At 38.2% G+C, this 14,559-nt stretch overlaps 1 protein-coding gene across 1 annotated transcript in view; it reads right to left on the bottom strand.

Moving 5' to 3' along the window:
* The window catches only part of CEP85L (centrosomal protein 85L), a 155,652-nt gene extending 141,897 nt beyond the window's left edge, over nucleotides 1-13,755 (bottom strand). The window contains exon 1 of the mRNA XM_027087762.1: nucleotides 13,325-13,755. Within this exon, the coding sequence (XP_026943563.1) occupies nucleotides 13,325-13,397 (73 nt within the window). The 5' untranslated portion in view covers nucleotides 13,398-13,755. The remainder of the gene's footprint in view (nucleotides 1-13,324) is intronic.
* Nucleotides 13,756-14,559: the final 804 nt, after the last annotated feature.

The raw sequence follows: 14,559 nt of genomic DNA, 5'->3' as shown, positions 1-14,559 counted from the left end.
ATACGAAGGGGAAAGGATAAATGGTGTTAGGAAAACGGGATAGCCAAAGGCAAAAGAATGAAACTGTTCCCCTATCTTACACGATACACAAAAATGAACTCAAAATGGATTAAAGATTTGAACATAAGACCTGAAACCATAAAACTCCTAGAAGAAAACATACAGGTGTGCTCCTTAACATTGATCTTGCAATGATTTTTTTTGGCTTTTGACACCAACAGCAAAAATAAACCAATGGTACTATATCAAACTAAAAAGCTTTTGAATAGCAAGGAAAATCATCATAGAAAGAAAGGAAGGAAGGAATGAACGAACGAAGGAAGAAAGAAAGGAAAGAAAGAAATAAAAGAAAAAAGAAAAGAAAAGGCAACCTACAGAATGGGAGAAAATATTTGCAAACCATATATCCAATAAGGGATTAATATACAAAATATATAAAGAACAACTCAACAGCAAAAAAACACCCAAATAAACTATGGCCAAAGGGCCTGAATAGATATTTTTCCAAAGACACACACACACACACACACACACACACACACACACACACACAAAAACACACACAATAGAATATTATGCTAAGTCTTAGCATCTAATGTAGAATATAATGACTATAGTTAACAACAGTTTTGTATACTTGAAATTTGCTAAGAGAATAAAACTTAAAGTGTTCTCAACTAAAAAAAAAAAGGAATTATGTGAGGTGATGGATGTGTTAACCAACTCTAATGAGAATCCTTTCTCAATGTATATATGTATCAAAACACCACATTTACACTTTAATACATTACAATTTTATTTATCAATTATACCTCAATAAAGCTCAATTTAAAAAAAAAGAATCCAACATTTGGGACAATGGGGCTATAGAATGTTCCTTAAGCGTTATTTCTAATAAGGAACTGTTACAAATAAACCAAAAGGGAGAAGGGAATACAATTTTGGCCATTAAAATAGTGAAGACCTAAAAGTATAAAATGTTTATATTGTCAATCTAAGTATGACATAAAATTTAATAAATCAGAAGTTCACAAATAACCTCAGATTTCATATTGTCTAGGAATTCTCTGAACTCTTTTTCTGCCTGTTTCTAGCTTAGCACTCACCATATCAAACTGAAGTTATCTGTACCTGTATCTGTCCTCCTTCTAGACTGTAGTAATAGTCATTGAGGGCAAGGACCATGTGTTCCAGATCTTACTCAGTGCTGCAGCCAGCACACAGTAAACATTCAAACAAACAAAAAAAACTGCATAAAGCAACTGGAAAGAAATACATCAAAATACTACCCGTGGTTTTCCCTAGATGGTAAGATTACTGGTAATTTCTTTGACTTTTATGCTTTGTATTATTACTTTAATAATCAGAAAAATAAGCTTTATTTTTTTAATCCTTAAACCCCACCACTAATAAACCAAATAATTTACTTATTAAGTACCTCTTAGTTATTCTATACCTGTTCTAAGTAACTATTAATGAAAGTCTTTGGAGATATGTTTTCTGGGAAATGGGTATACAACTTACTTGGCCTAGTTTGGAACAAAATGCGTACATTCTAACACATCAAACTACCTTAACTTTTTTTAAATGTTTAAAAATTCAAAACTACAAATTAATGTTCACAAAATGAATTATATTTATACACTTAAAAGGAAAAAAATTTCTTCAAAGTAAAGAACTTAGAACAGACTGGTTCTTTGTTTTGGTTGATAGCTACAAGTCTGTTTCAATATCACAATTAATTTAGTCCAGTAGAAGAAAAAAATTATGAAGCTTTTTAAAGCTGTAAGAGAGTCTACCGGGGAAACACAGCAACTCATATACTTTGACAAAAGACCAGTACAGTCCTTTTTCTAGGAAGGTATCCTCATCAAAAGAACTCTAGAAGAAGGAAGCATATAATAATTCCAATCACATCAGACAAATCATTCGATCAATCAATGGGGAAAACATGTCCTATTCAGAACAGCATCTTATTCTTTTAAATCAGTAAGACATTTTAATTTGCTTATGATGGTATCACAATGATCTTATTTATGCTAAACTTTTCCTTTTAAAGGAATAGGCAGTTCATTCAGGTTTCCCAAAATGACGAAATTATCTCTAGAAGGTGATCTCCTCTAGCCTGAATTCACATTTGTCTTAACCTTTAAATATAGCTACTACTTTCTTAAAAAGATCAAATATTTTATGTGCCTAGAACACTGAAGATAATTAACAAAATGTCATGATTGAAATAACATTCTAATCTTTCATTTAGATTGAATGAATTCAATCTGAGAAGAATGACATGGCGTGTCTCTATTCAACATAATCCAGAATCACAAAGCAGTCAGAATTAGACACGAATATGTTTACCAGGTGATACAAGGAAAATTTTCTCACACAATAGTTATAAGACTACACTACTAAAAGGGAATTACTCAATTTCTAGGTATGTAAAAAAAAACAAACTTTAAGGCTCAGTGATCTCTGAAATAAAGTATTACCTAGGTCCTATCATATTAGAGCAACTGAATGACTGTGTAGAATCCGCTCTCTCTACAACAAAGATGCATTTCTGCAAGAACAGCAAAGATTCCCAAGACACCATACATTGGGACTTCTCTTTGGAAGGCAATACATTACATTTTTTAATACCAATTTCAATAATTTTAAATAGAATACTGAACGCCCAGGGATAACTTATTTAATAATTACTAATATTTCTCACATTGGAAAAACAGGAAGATTAGCATCAAATGAATAAGTAACCTATTATATTTTATTTTATTTCTGAAGCTTTTTTTCTAAATTGGAAGCAAAAATGCATACAACATCAAGTCTTCCACAATATGCTAACATAATTGTAACTGCACTTACAAGAACTAATCTTATTGAATTTTTAAAATGACAATGCTAAGCCAAAAAAATAAACAACACCATTGACAAAGCAGATTTATAGTTGTAAATAAAAAGCTGAATGTACAATACAAACTATGAATACAAATTACGGTGTCTTTTAAAATGCAGGTTATCACCCATTCAGTGCACTGAGACCAACCTTTTTTAATAAAATAAAACAGAAAAAAAAGAAAATATCAAATCATATTTACCCTTATTTGACATAAGATACACAAATCTCACAATATAACATCTCTGAAATGTTAACAAGTACTTCTCCTCAAAGTTCAGAACAGTAGCCTTCAAACTGCCCCAATTCTATCAATAGAAACCAAGTTAAAAAGAAATAAATGCAGGGAATACAACAACAAAAATCTCTTTTCCTTAACTCATACACCTAATCCATTTCTGAAACGCTTCAGTCCATTTCAGAAGTATTCACTGAATTAGTTCTCTCCTCTTCTTCCCACTGTCACAGATCATGTCTTTTGGCTGAACTGCTGCACAGATGTCCTGCTGGAGTAACTCTGCCCAAGCCAGCCTCTACCCTACTATCAGAAAATATATTTACGTCATTCTTTTGCTTAAAACTCAAATTCCTTAACTTTGGCAAAGTTCTTCAACTGGCAACCTCATTTTCTAAGAGTTTACAATCCTACCCCTCCCACATCAGCTCCTCTACACTCTGTAGCTGCACATACCTAGCCACTGCCTCCAAACAGATCAGGTTCTTTCATTGACTCCAAGCTATTTCTCTTCTCTCTCTTCTTTAAGAGTCCTGATTCAGAATTAACTTGCTCTAAATGTTTTCTCTGATTTCTCCAGGTGGTATTAAAATAACTACTACTTTGTGCTCTCCCAATATATCACTCAAAATACCATAACAGCATTTACTAAATTATATTAACCCATATGTATATGACTTACTTCTTCCTCACCAAAAGGCAACATTTTTAGTCTCTAGCACAGAGCTGCACAGTTAAGACAGGGTCTCAATAAATGTAGTCATTATAACTACTGGGTACCCAATAAATGTTCCTGGCATAAAATTAAAATTTTGGAAGCTTTATAATTAGATCTTAAAAATAGTCTTTGTTTTAGAAGGATTAAAACAGGGTGTTTTTGTGTTTCATTTTGTTTTTGGTTGTTGTCTGTTTGTTTTAAAATCCAGGAGATTTTAAACTATCCCTTGAGCCAGTTTGCATTTAAGTATCTATTTAAAGATCAGTAAATATTTTCCAATGCAGATAAAAACAAACAAACAAAACAATAAATCACTAATAATTATAAGTGATTTGAAAGGCTGTTGGCCAAAATTCCTAATAAATGTGGGAAAACAATTTTCAATAGCGTCAAAAGGCACCAAAAAACAGAACATTAAAACACAAGAAAAATACTCACATTAATAGTAATCAGGAAAACAAAAACAGAAAATCTTGTACTACACTGGAAAATACCTAGCTAAAGTGAAAGAAACATAATATAGAGATATTTATGTTATTCATCCTACTCTTCTACTTCATTTCAGTACTGTTTATCTCTAGGGTAAGTGACTCCAATAGTTTTAACTTTTCTTTAATTATAGAATTAACAGTATAGCTTAGTGGAAAAGAATATGGACTATGAAACTAGACTGCCTGGGTTCAAGTTCTGTACCACTCTTATAAGCAGTGAGATCTTGAGTAAGTCACTTAGCCAATCTGTGCCTCAGTTTCTTCATATGTAAGAAGAGAAAAAAAATTATAGTATCTATCCTATAGGGCTGTTGTGATAATTAAATGAATTAATATGTAAAGATATTTTTTAAAGTGCCAGGCATAAAAACAGACACAATAGATCAACGGAACAGAATAAAGGGCCCAGAAATAGTCTCTTCAATAAATGGAACTGAGAAAACTGGACAACCACATGCAAAAGAATGAAACTGGACCTTATCTTACACCATACATGAAAATCAACTCAATGGGTTAAAAATGTAAGACTTGAAACTGTAAAACTCCTAGAAGAAAATACAGGGGTAAGCTCCTTGACATCAATCTTGGCAATGATTTTTTTGGATTTGACACCAAAAGCAAAGGCAACAAAAAGTAAAAATAAAAAGTACACTACATCAAACTAAAAAACTTCTGCACAGCAAAGGAAACCATCAACAAAATGAAAAGGCGATCTGCTGAATAGGAGAAAATATTTGCAAGTCATCTATCTTATAAGGGGTTAATAGCCAAAATGTAGAAGTAAATGATACAACTCAATAGAAAAAGAACAATCTGATTAAAAAAATGGGGAGAGGAACTGAAAAAACATTTCTCCAAAGAAGACATACAAATGGCAACAGGTACATGAAAAGGTGCTCCACATCACTAATTAGCAGTGAAACGCAAATCAAAACCACTGAGATAGCACCTCATACCTGTTAGAATGGCTATTATTAAAAAGACAAGAAATAACAAGTGTTTGCAAGAATGTGGAGAAAAGAGAAAACTTGTACACTACTGGTGAGCATGTAAATTGGTGCAGCCACCGTAAAACAGTACAGAGGTTACTCAAGAAACTAAAAATAGAACTACCACAGGATCCAGCAATCCCACTTCCAGGTATATACCCAAAAGAAATGAAATCACTATCTCAAAGGGATACCTGCATCCCCCATGTTCACTGTTGCACTATTTACAACAGCCAAAACACAGAAACAACCTAAGGGTCCATCAACAGATGGATGACTAAAGAAAATGCATTTGTACAGAACGGAATATTATTCAGTCATAAAAAGAAGAAAATCCTGTTGTAACATGAATGGACCTTGAGGGCATTACAGTAAACGAAATATGCCAGAGAAAGACAAATACTGTATGATCTCATTTATATGTAGAATCTAAAAACAAACAAACTCATAGAGACAGGGAACTGACCTGTGGCTTCCGGGGGCAGGTGGTGGGAGGGTGGGGGTTTGAAACAGGTGAAGGTGGTCCAAAAGTACAAACTTCCAGGTATAAGATAAATAAGTTTGTGGATATAATGTACAGCATGGCGACTACAGTTAACAATACTATACTGTATATCTAAAAGTTACTAAAATTAGTAAATCTTTAAAGTTCTCATCACAAGAAAAAAAAACATAACTATGTGTGGTGATGGACATTAACTAAACTCATTATGGTAATCATTTTGCAATATATACATACAGCAAGTCATTATATTGTACACCTTAAACTAATACAATGTTATATATCAATTACACCTCAATCAAACTGGAAAAAAATCTACCTCAATCTAAGTTAATTGGCTTTCTTGCATTTAAGGATTTAAATCGAATTTTAAGTAATCAACACCTAGTATTCTTTGCTTTCTAAATATAAAAAAGAAATCTGGAAGTTCATTAACTATTACTATTAAAACTATTTATTAGTACTATTATTACTAAAATTAATAAAAATAATTTAAAAAAATATTACCACAAAAGGTATAAGACTATAGTCTTCAGATGTGATTCTAAATGTCCTTACATTCAATTTGAGTATAACAAGGAAGAGTTTTAAACTAGGTTGGTTCAGGTGGAGGTTAAAATTAACTCAATTAAGAACAATGATCAGATGGATAAATAAGTGGTTCACCTTTCACATAAAAAGTATGAATTCAAACCAGTAATATTCACTCATGATATAAAACAAGGAACTCAAGAGCGTCAGGGTAGCAACCAACAAAGGTAAGACCATCTCCTTCTACGAAAAAAATCATGTGCCTGTTGATTTCAATATGTGGAGAGGCCAAAGATTCCTATCTTATACTCTGGTTACATGAAATGCTGTATTCAAAAGAGTATTTTGGTAGCTATTTGGAATGAGGGCCACATATTTAATTTAGTCTCTCATAAGCCTTTGTTTCTGTTTATAAACTGGAAAAAAATGAGGTATGATAAAAACTAATAAGAGGTTTTTTTAATAAAACCACTACAAATGTGAGGGAGTATAACAAGTCGTATTCCAGAGGGGTTTACCTTTGTCTTTGAATATAACTATTTCACAATATCAATTAATAGAGAAAATATTCTACATGGTAGCAAATTATGTCCAAACTTAAGAAGGATCATCAGCCCAGGAGGAAATAAAAGCCCCAATAAAAATAAATATTCCTAAATAAAGTTGTTAAGACCTAATGCTGCTAGACCTAGTGAAAATTCACATAGCCACTGACCTCCAAAGAAAACACAGTAAGCTCATTATTTCTCAATTAGCCTTTTGTTTTCTGATACTTAGGAGCCTAAGTGCTTTACATAATACATTTAAATGCCAAAATGAAAACAACACTTTAGTTTTAAAACACTCCAAAATAAAGTTTTGAGAAAATTTATAAATAACACCCCCTAATTTAAAAACTTAACTTCTAGTTAAACTTTTCAGTACATTATTCCTAAAATGAGATGGGATGCTCAGAATTAATGAAAAAGCTTCAGTAATGTCATGACAAAGCAATGTATATTGATTATGATCAATAAACACACAATATCTGCCTCTACAAGACAGTGAAAGCACCTCATAGAAAACTTTAAACTTTACATGAAATGTAGTCCAAATTTTTCATCCCATTCTCTTTCAGAAGGTTAACGAAAAACTAGAGTTCACTTCAGAACTCTGAACTTTTAGTGTTAAAACAGCATCAATAAAGCAATGAAGACATCTACTATGGAAAGAGGGCATAAAACAAAGTTCCTGATCTTGAATCTACTATCTTTAAAGTAATTTAAAACCTTACACCAGTTCAGATGCCCTAGGCAGAATCCTATAGTCAAGACTCAGTGACTGTTCAATGTAAGGCATCCCAGGAGACACCACCGCTAGTTTTAAAACTGAATGTCCCAGGCAAACCCAGATAGTTGGTCGCCCTAGCTTGAGAGGTGGTAAGGGCAAAGAAAGCAACCCAAACACTCACTGAGAACTTATGTACCAATTCTATGTAATAAAATGTGCAGACTCGATTAGAGAGTCTTTAATCCCTACTAGTTCTAACTTTTTAAGTCTCTCACTGGAAGTATGCAGTGGCACTGGTCCATCCTCTTCTGTCTCGTCTTACATGGCCTCTTGGAAGCATGCGGCTCTGGTGGTGAAGACTCCTTCCTCAGTCTCCTCTCCTCTGGAACACCACACCCTGCTGGGTGCACTCCTACTTCACTGGCTGCTCCTTCTCAGTCTCTTTGGATGGCTTCTCCTCCTCTATCTGACCAGAAGATGGTAACCTCTGCTGCCTTCTCCATACTCTATGTGATCACGTTTAGACATCATTTAGACACAGCTAACTCTCAAAATCCCTACCTCCACCTTCCCATCTCCCCACTGAGATGCAGACTTGTATACCCAACTTCTCACCTGAACCTCTAAAATGCATCTCAAACGCCACACGGCTAAAACAGGACCCTTAATTCCACTTATCTTCCTCACATTCCTCCACACCTCAGAAAATGGCACCGCCATCCATTATAATTACTGAAGCCCCAACTAAGACATCGTCTTTGATTCCTCCTTCCTTCATTTACCACCCCCAAACCATCAGTAAATCCTGTCAGCTTTATTTCTCGAGTATATTCCAGACCCATTCTGTTCTCTCCAATCCGATCTTACCACTCTGATCCAAGCCATCATCTCTCACCCAATCACCGCAATGACCTATTAACCGGCTTCCCTACTGCCAATCTTTCCCACACTGCGCCACAATTTCTTCCCCCACAAAACAGCCAGGAGTGATCTATAAACACCAAGGACAGGGATATCTACTTCATCTCCCCAGGACACAGAACACAGAACGAGGTTTGCCTCACAGTAGCACTCAGTGTGCTGAGCGAAAGAATGAACAGTCATCTCCCCTACCCACCCACAGCTGCCTTCCCCTCACACAGAAAAGAACCCCAAATTCTTACTAATTCTTACGATGCCTTACATCAGGCCTCCCTCACCTCATATCCCTACTCACTGTGCTCCAGACTCACTGACCTCTGATATTCCTCAAGCTCCCCTAATTCATTTCCACCTTGGAGCTGTTTCTATACGCTCTGCCTGGACACTCCTGCCCCCATGTCTGGCTCCTCATCATTCAGGTCTCAGAGCAATGCTACCTCCTCAGGGAGGCCTTCTCTACCCAGCTCTACCCACACCATCTCACCAGCTCCCTTTTCTTCACAGTACTTAACATCAGCTGAGTTATCTTGTTAGTTTACTTACAGACTGTTTCCTCCCTACTAGAATGTAAGTTCCCTTAGAGCTGGGACCCTACCTTTCTTGTTCAATGATGTATCCCCAGCACCTAGTACAATGCCTACCACACAATGTTTACTGAAAGAATGACTCATATTTACCAAGTACTTATGTACCTGCCAAGCACTATGCTAGGTAACAACAATGAATTTTTTTTAATTAAAGAAAAATAGAAAGTGCAAGTAAAATATTAGTATGAAGAGCAATTTGATGTTCTTTTATGTTGATCAGTCCCGTTCTTAAAATGAATGACCTTATACAATAAATTCCACTTTGTAGAATATTATTTTGCCAGTGTAAAATATATATATCCTTAAGTAGTAACAATAATTAGTATTTCATTGTAGCTTTAGAAGTTATCTAAATGATCACATTGTTCATTTTTTAATATACAATTTGAAGGAACTAATTAAGCTATAACTCAGTAAAATCTGACAGCCTTCATTTCTTCATCTTTTTCTCAGAGTACAAATATACACATTTCATCCAGTCAGAAAATTCAAGACTGTGTAAAAACTTTCTGTTCTCAACATACAGAAACATTCACAACAGAGGCTGAACTCACCATTTACTGTCTGGCCTCAGATTAATTTACCAGCTTCATTCAAGCCAAGAAGCTATCAGTAATAATCAGGTTCATTTCACAAAAGTCATCACTAAAGTTGAGATTCACCCCTCATCCCCCAAAGCCTATTATAAAAGAACACGTCCAAATGAGTTTAGGCAGAAGAGTTATGTTTCATTGTTATCAGAGTACTTTTGGGTCCATTTAATTCAGAACCACAGAAAAACTTTGTATTTGACATAATCATACCAGTTACTACCACCATCATTATGACATTACTAAACACCTTATGGCCAGGAATCAACTAGGAAAAGGCAGATTTAAAGCTTGAGGCACTGAACAAATGACACTTCTTCAGATCATGTAAGTATTTTCTATAGCATTTTCTCTTCAGCACACTTTAAAACTATCATATCCTACCTCCAAATGTTTTAGGGTTAAATGTATTAATATTTTGAAAGTATGATTTATAAAAAAGAACAAATTCAGTATACTTAAGTACTCAAAATATCCCCATATCATACTAAATTTTTAAAACCTAAGGGAAATACATCTATCTTTCATCCAAATTTGAAACTATTATACATTTTGAATAACAGGATCTTCTCAAATGCACTCAACCAAATGCATAAAAGACATAACATTTGTTCTATTTAAAATTAGCTTTCTAACCACACTTGCCAATTGAAAAAAAAAAAGGAGGGGGAGGGGCCTTTTGTTTGATCTTTGTAGGGACATATAAGAAAATATTCATTTTATTTTCATTTATAACAATTATCTCTGTAAAGCTGAAAAACTGTGGGTAAAGCCAAAACAAAATTAAATCCTAAAGAAAAGGTCAAAAGTTCAGTATTTTCCAAACCACGCTAATTAGTCCCACTTGTTTTAACTGCTATTACCTTAAAAAGGAAGTTTTCTCCAATTTTTTAGAACACTGGTTCTACATTACCTTTGGTTTTCCCTTTAGTTACATAACTGTATAAACAAACCAGTTTTAGGACACCTAGAATTAACCCACTTACTGAGACAAACTCATTTAAATACCAGAAATAATTTACATATCTGTCTTCACACAGGCCATCAAAACCAAAATGATTGCTGATAAATTCAATCAGAAGACTGGTTCCTTCTGCTTTCAGAAAAGCTCTAAAATCACTCAAGGTAGTCAAAAGATAATACTGGACAGTGTTTCAAATATATAAATTCCCTTTAAATTCTAAGGAAAAATGCCTACATGAACCAATTCAGAGGTCATTATCTTGACCTTCACCGTCTGCTCATTTGCTAAAGAAACCACACAAGTTTTTCATCTAAGGTATAAATTTTTAAACTAAAAAAATTTTGAAGATTTGCTTGGCTCAAGAAGAAAATAAACATAATTATATCACTATTTTGTAAAAGTAATCTATTCTCAGCATATAGCTGAAAAAAAAATTTTATTGGAAAGGCATGTCCTGACTTACCAAAGGTTTATCACTGTCAAAGGTTAGATAAAATATATTTGTTGTAAAGACATACTGTCCAAATTTATTAAAATTGGGTAGTACTTATAAAGTATCTTCTTCCACTATATTCTTTGTCACAACAAAGGTTTAGAGGGTACAATATAACCTCAAAGTCCTTCCTTCAGTTAATTAAAAATTTCTAAGCACTATGATGTTTTCTTCTTCATAGAAAACAATGGAAAAATGGATACAATGCTTGGGGAATATTAAGCCTTCAAACATGTTATTATTACAAATAAAGTTTAAGAGGTTAGGTTACAAAGACATTACAGATGGCTTCTGACATGTACAGGTAAACTGAAACCATTCCCTCCAGCCTCTAGGGATAATGAAGTACCTTCTCATTCACTGAAGTTACTTTGATTGCAGAGTTTGTAAGCACCCAGTGAGCATCAAAAACCTCTCAAGTGCTGTCTCCTCTTCTTAGGACAAATGGTATACATTTCAGAGAAAATAATTTCCTACTTATATGATTTTTTTTTACTAAACTCATGCCTACGTTCAATTCTATTATTTCTAAAAGTGTTGCAGCAGGACCAAATTTAAGAGAATGATTTCAAATCTAACTCTGGATTTTAACATTTTTATGTCTAGATCTAACGTACAGTATGCTACTACAGTTAACAATACTGTATTGTATGCTTGAAATGCATTAAGAGGGTAGACCTTAAAGTTTTCTCACCAAACACACGACACAAAAAGACGGTAACTATGAGGTGATGGATATGTCAACTAGTTTGAGTGTGGAGATCATTTCACAATGTGTGTGTGTGTGTGTGTGTGGGTGTATATCAAAACCAAGTTGCACATATTAAATGTATCTATCAATACAATTTCTATTTGTCAATTACACCCTAAATAAAGATGACAAAATTATATATGTCTTAAAAAAACCCCACATCACAAATTTCTAAACTATCACAGAATTGCATTATTTGAAATTTTAATAGAAATCTGAGTTTGTGCCTGATATTTTTTAAATAGCAAAAATACTAACAACAAAAAACCACTTCCAAATGCTTCTGCTTTTTTGTTTCTCAAACAGCTTTGAAAATGTATACCAAAATGTCAGTTACACAAGTAGAGCTCATTTTGTGTAAGAAGGTTACTTAACAGGAGTCCTAGAAGCATCTAAAGTTGTAGGAAAATCTTTGTGTAAGTACATATGGCGGTTTTTTCTGGATAAATGATCCATATAACTTGCAGCTTCTCATGGGGGGTTCAAAATTCAATTAAGATTAAAGTGCGTGAAAGAACCGTCAACGTCAGATAACCTGTCACAGGCAACCCAAGCCTTATTTTTTATATCACAAATTAGGGGACGATTTATCCTAATTTGGCGGCTCCTACACAACTTTTAAGTGATAAAAGGCATGAAATGGCTGTGCGTTACAAACAGCTCTCTTCACACACCCAACGCGGCAAACCCCCAATTTTCCTTGAAAGGGCCAGGGACAGGCAAACGGATTAACACCCCTATTGCTCAAAGATCGACTGGCTTTGGCAGGACATGTCCTCCAGAGAGGGCTGCTGGGCGGTGACCAGGTCGCAGTGAGGGGCAGGACCCCTCGGCGGGCACTTGCAGCCAAGGCATCACCAGCAGCCTCCTTCCGCCCCAAAACGCGCCCTAAAGTAGGGTGTGTGGACGCGGCTGCAGCAGATCCCGGTCCCCCTGGCGCGCGCCGCGCCGCCGCCGCTGCAGCACGGTCGCAGCGACCTTCCCGCCCGGGGCTCCGTGAGCCCCGTTACCCACGTCGGCCACATACCCCACGAGAAAAAGGGAGGAGGACGCACAACAAAGCCTAACCCGAGGAGGCCCAAGCGAGCTGTAAGTTGGGGCGCCCGGTTTGCGGCCCGAGGAGGAGCGGCCCGGACACCGAGCCGCGCCGAGCCCGTGTGCCGCGATGCAGGGCGGACAGGGCCGGGGACGCGGGGCGCCAGAAGTCAGCCCGCGGGGCCGGGCGTCAGCAGCCGGGAAGAAGCCGGGCTGGCGAGCTGGCGAGCGGCGTCGGGGGCGGGCGGCCAGGGGGAAACCAGGCCTGAGGAGGGAGGGGAGCGTTGGCGGGGTCCCGAGGCGCCGCGGTCGGCCGCGACCCCCACCCCAGTCGGGGGCCTGTCCCGTTACTTACCCGCCGGGAAGCTGCGGGCTCCGCCGGGGCTGTCCCGGCCGCCGGCCTCCGGGGCCAGGAAGCGCCCCCACATCGCGGGCGGGAGCGCCGAGTGGGCCGGGGGCGCCCGACTCCCCACGTCCGTCCTCCCTGCCTTCGCCTCCGGCGGCGGAAACTTGTCCGAAGCCTGGGCCGCTGCGGCACCGGCGGGGGGACCAGCGGGCGGGCTGGTTAACGGCCGATCAGCGACGGGCGGGGAGCGCAGGGGCCGGATTCGCCGCGGCGGCGGCTGCCATGGTCGAGCCGGCTCGGTTGAGGCCCGGGCCGGGGAAGCGGCGCCTCTGCGATGTCGGCGACTCGGTCCCCGGCTGCGCCCAGCCTCAGAGGCTCCAGGCGAAGTTGCAGCTGCGGCTTCTCTCCGCCCCGCCTCCGCTGGGGGAGCCCGAACCCGAGCCGGGGAGGGGCGGGGCCTGGTGGGGGCGGGGCATCGGGCGCTTACAAACGGCGTGCGCGGCGCCGGGCGGGGCTGCGGACGGGTACCAGTGGGTACCTTTATTCCGCTTTTCTCCGCAGGTGGCAAATAGTCGCTCGGACACACCAGCGGCATCCCTCCTTCCCCATCCCCGCGCCCTGCGAGATGAGGAGAGGGAGGAAACTTGGCCCCGGGCCTCGTCATTTGGTTCCCCTCCCCCCCCACCTTGGGTAATCCCTCAGGGCCTGCAGGGCATAGCTCAGAAAAGGGCGTGGAAGACCTGCCCTCCCTTCACGACTGCTTGTGATGAAAGAGGTTTCCTCGGGAGGGGCTGAGGGACTCCCGGTCTCATTTGGGAGTGATGAAAGAGGTTTCCTCGGGAGAGGCTGAGGGACTCCCAGTCTCATTTGAGATTGGGATTAAAGTTGTCATCATGCATTTCATAAGCATCGTTTATAGATCACTGTGGAGGATAGAGAAGTAGTCATTTTCCTCAACTCGCAAATTCAATGCCTGGGTGTGGGGTGGGGGGAGAGAACAGATACCAAAATATCTACGACACGGAGACCTGCGCAGAAAAAAGCAGAAAAGCCCCAAGGTACTCAGTACCAGAAGGTTCAGGGAGGGGCTGTAAATTTTAATCTAGTAGCCCAATGTTTCAGATAAGCAATCAGAAAGGAGTGAAAATGGCACGAAAGTGTGTAATGGGAGTGTAACTGCCTTACACCCTAAACCTTCACGTTCCTCCTCTGCCTGGTCAGTTCCCACCCTTCACCTGAACCCA

This window comes from Aethalodelphis obliquidens, unplaced genomic scaffold (genome assembly GCF_003676395.1).
Source record: "Aethalodelphis obliquidens isolate GAN/ISIS:26980383/991018 unplaced genomic scaffold, ASM367639v1 scaffold3, whole genome shotgun sequence".
Taxonomy (NCBI): domain Eukaryota; kingdom Metazoa; phylum Chordata; class Mammalia; order Artiodactyla; family Delphinidae; genus Aethalodelphis; species Aethalodelphis obliquidens.
The sequence above is the reverse complement of the archived record's forward strand: the minus strand, read 5'-3'. Positions and strand labels throughout refer to the sequence as shown.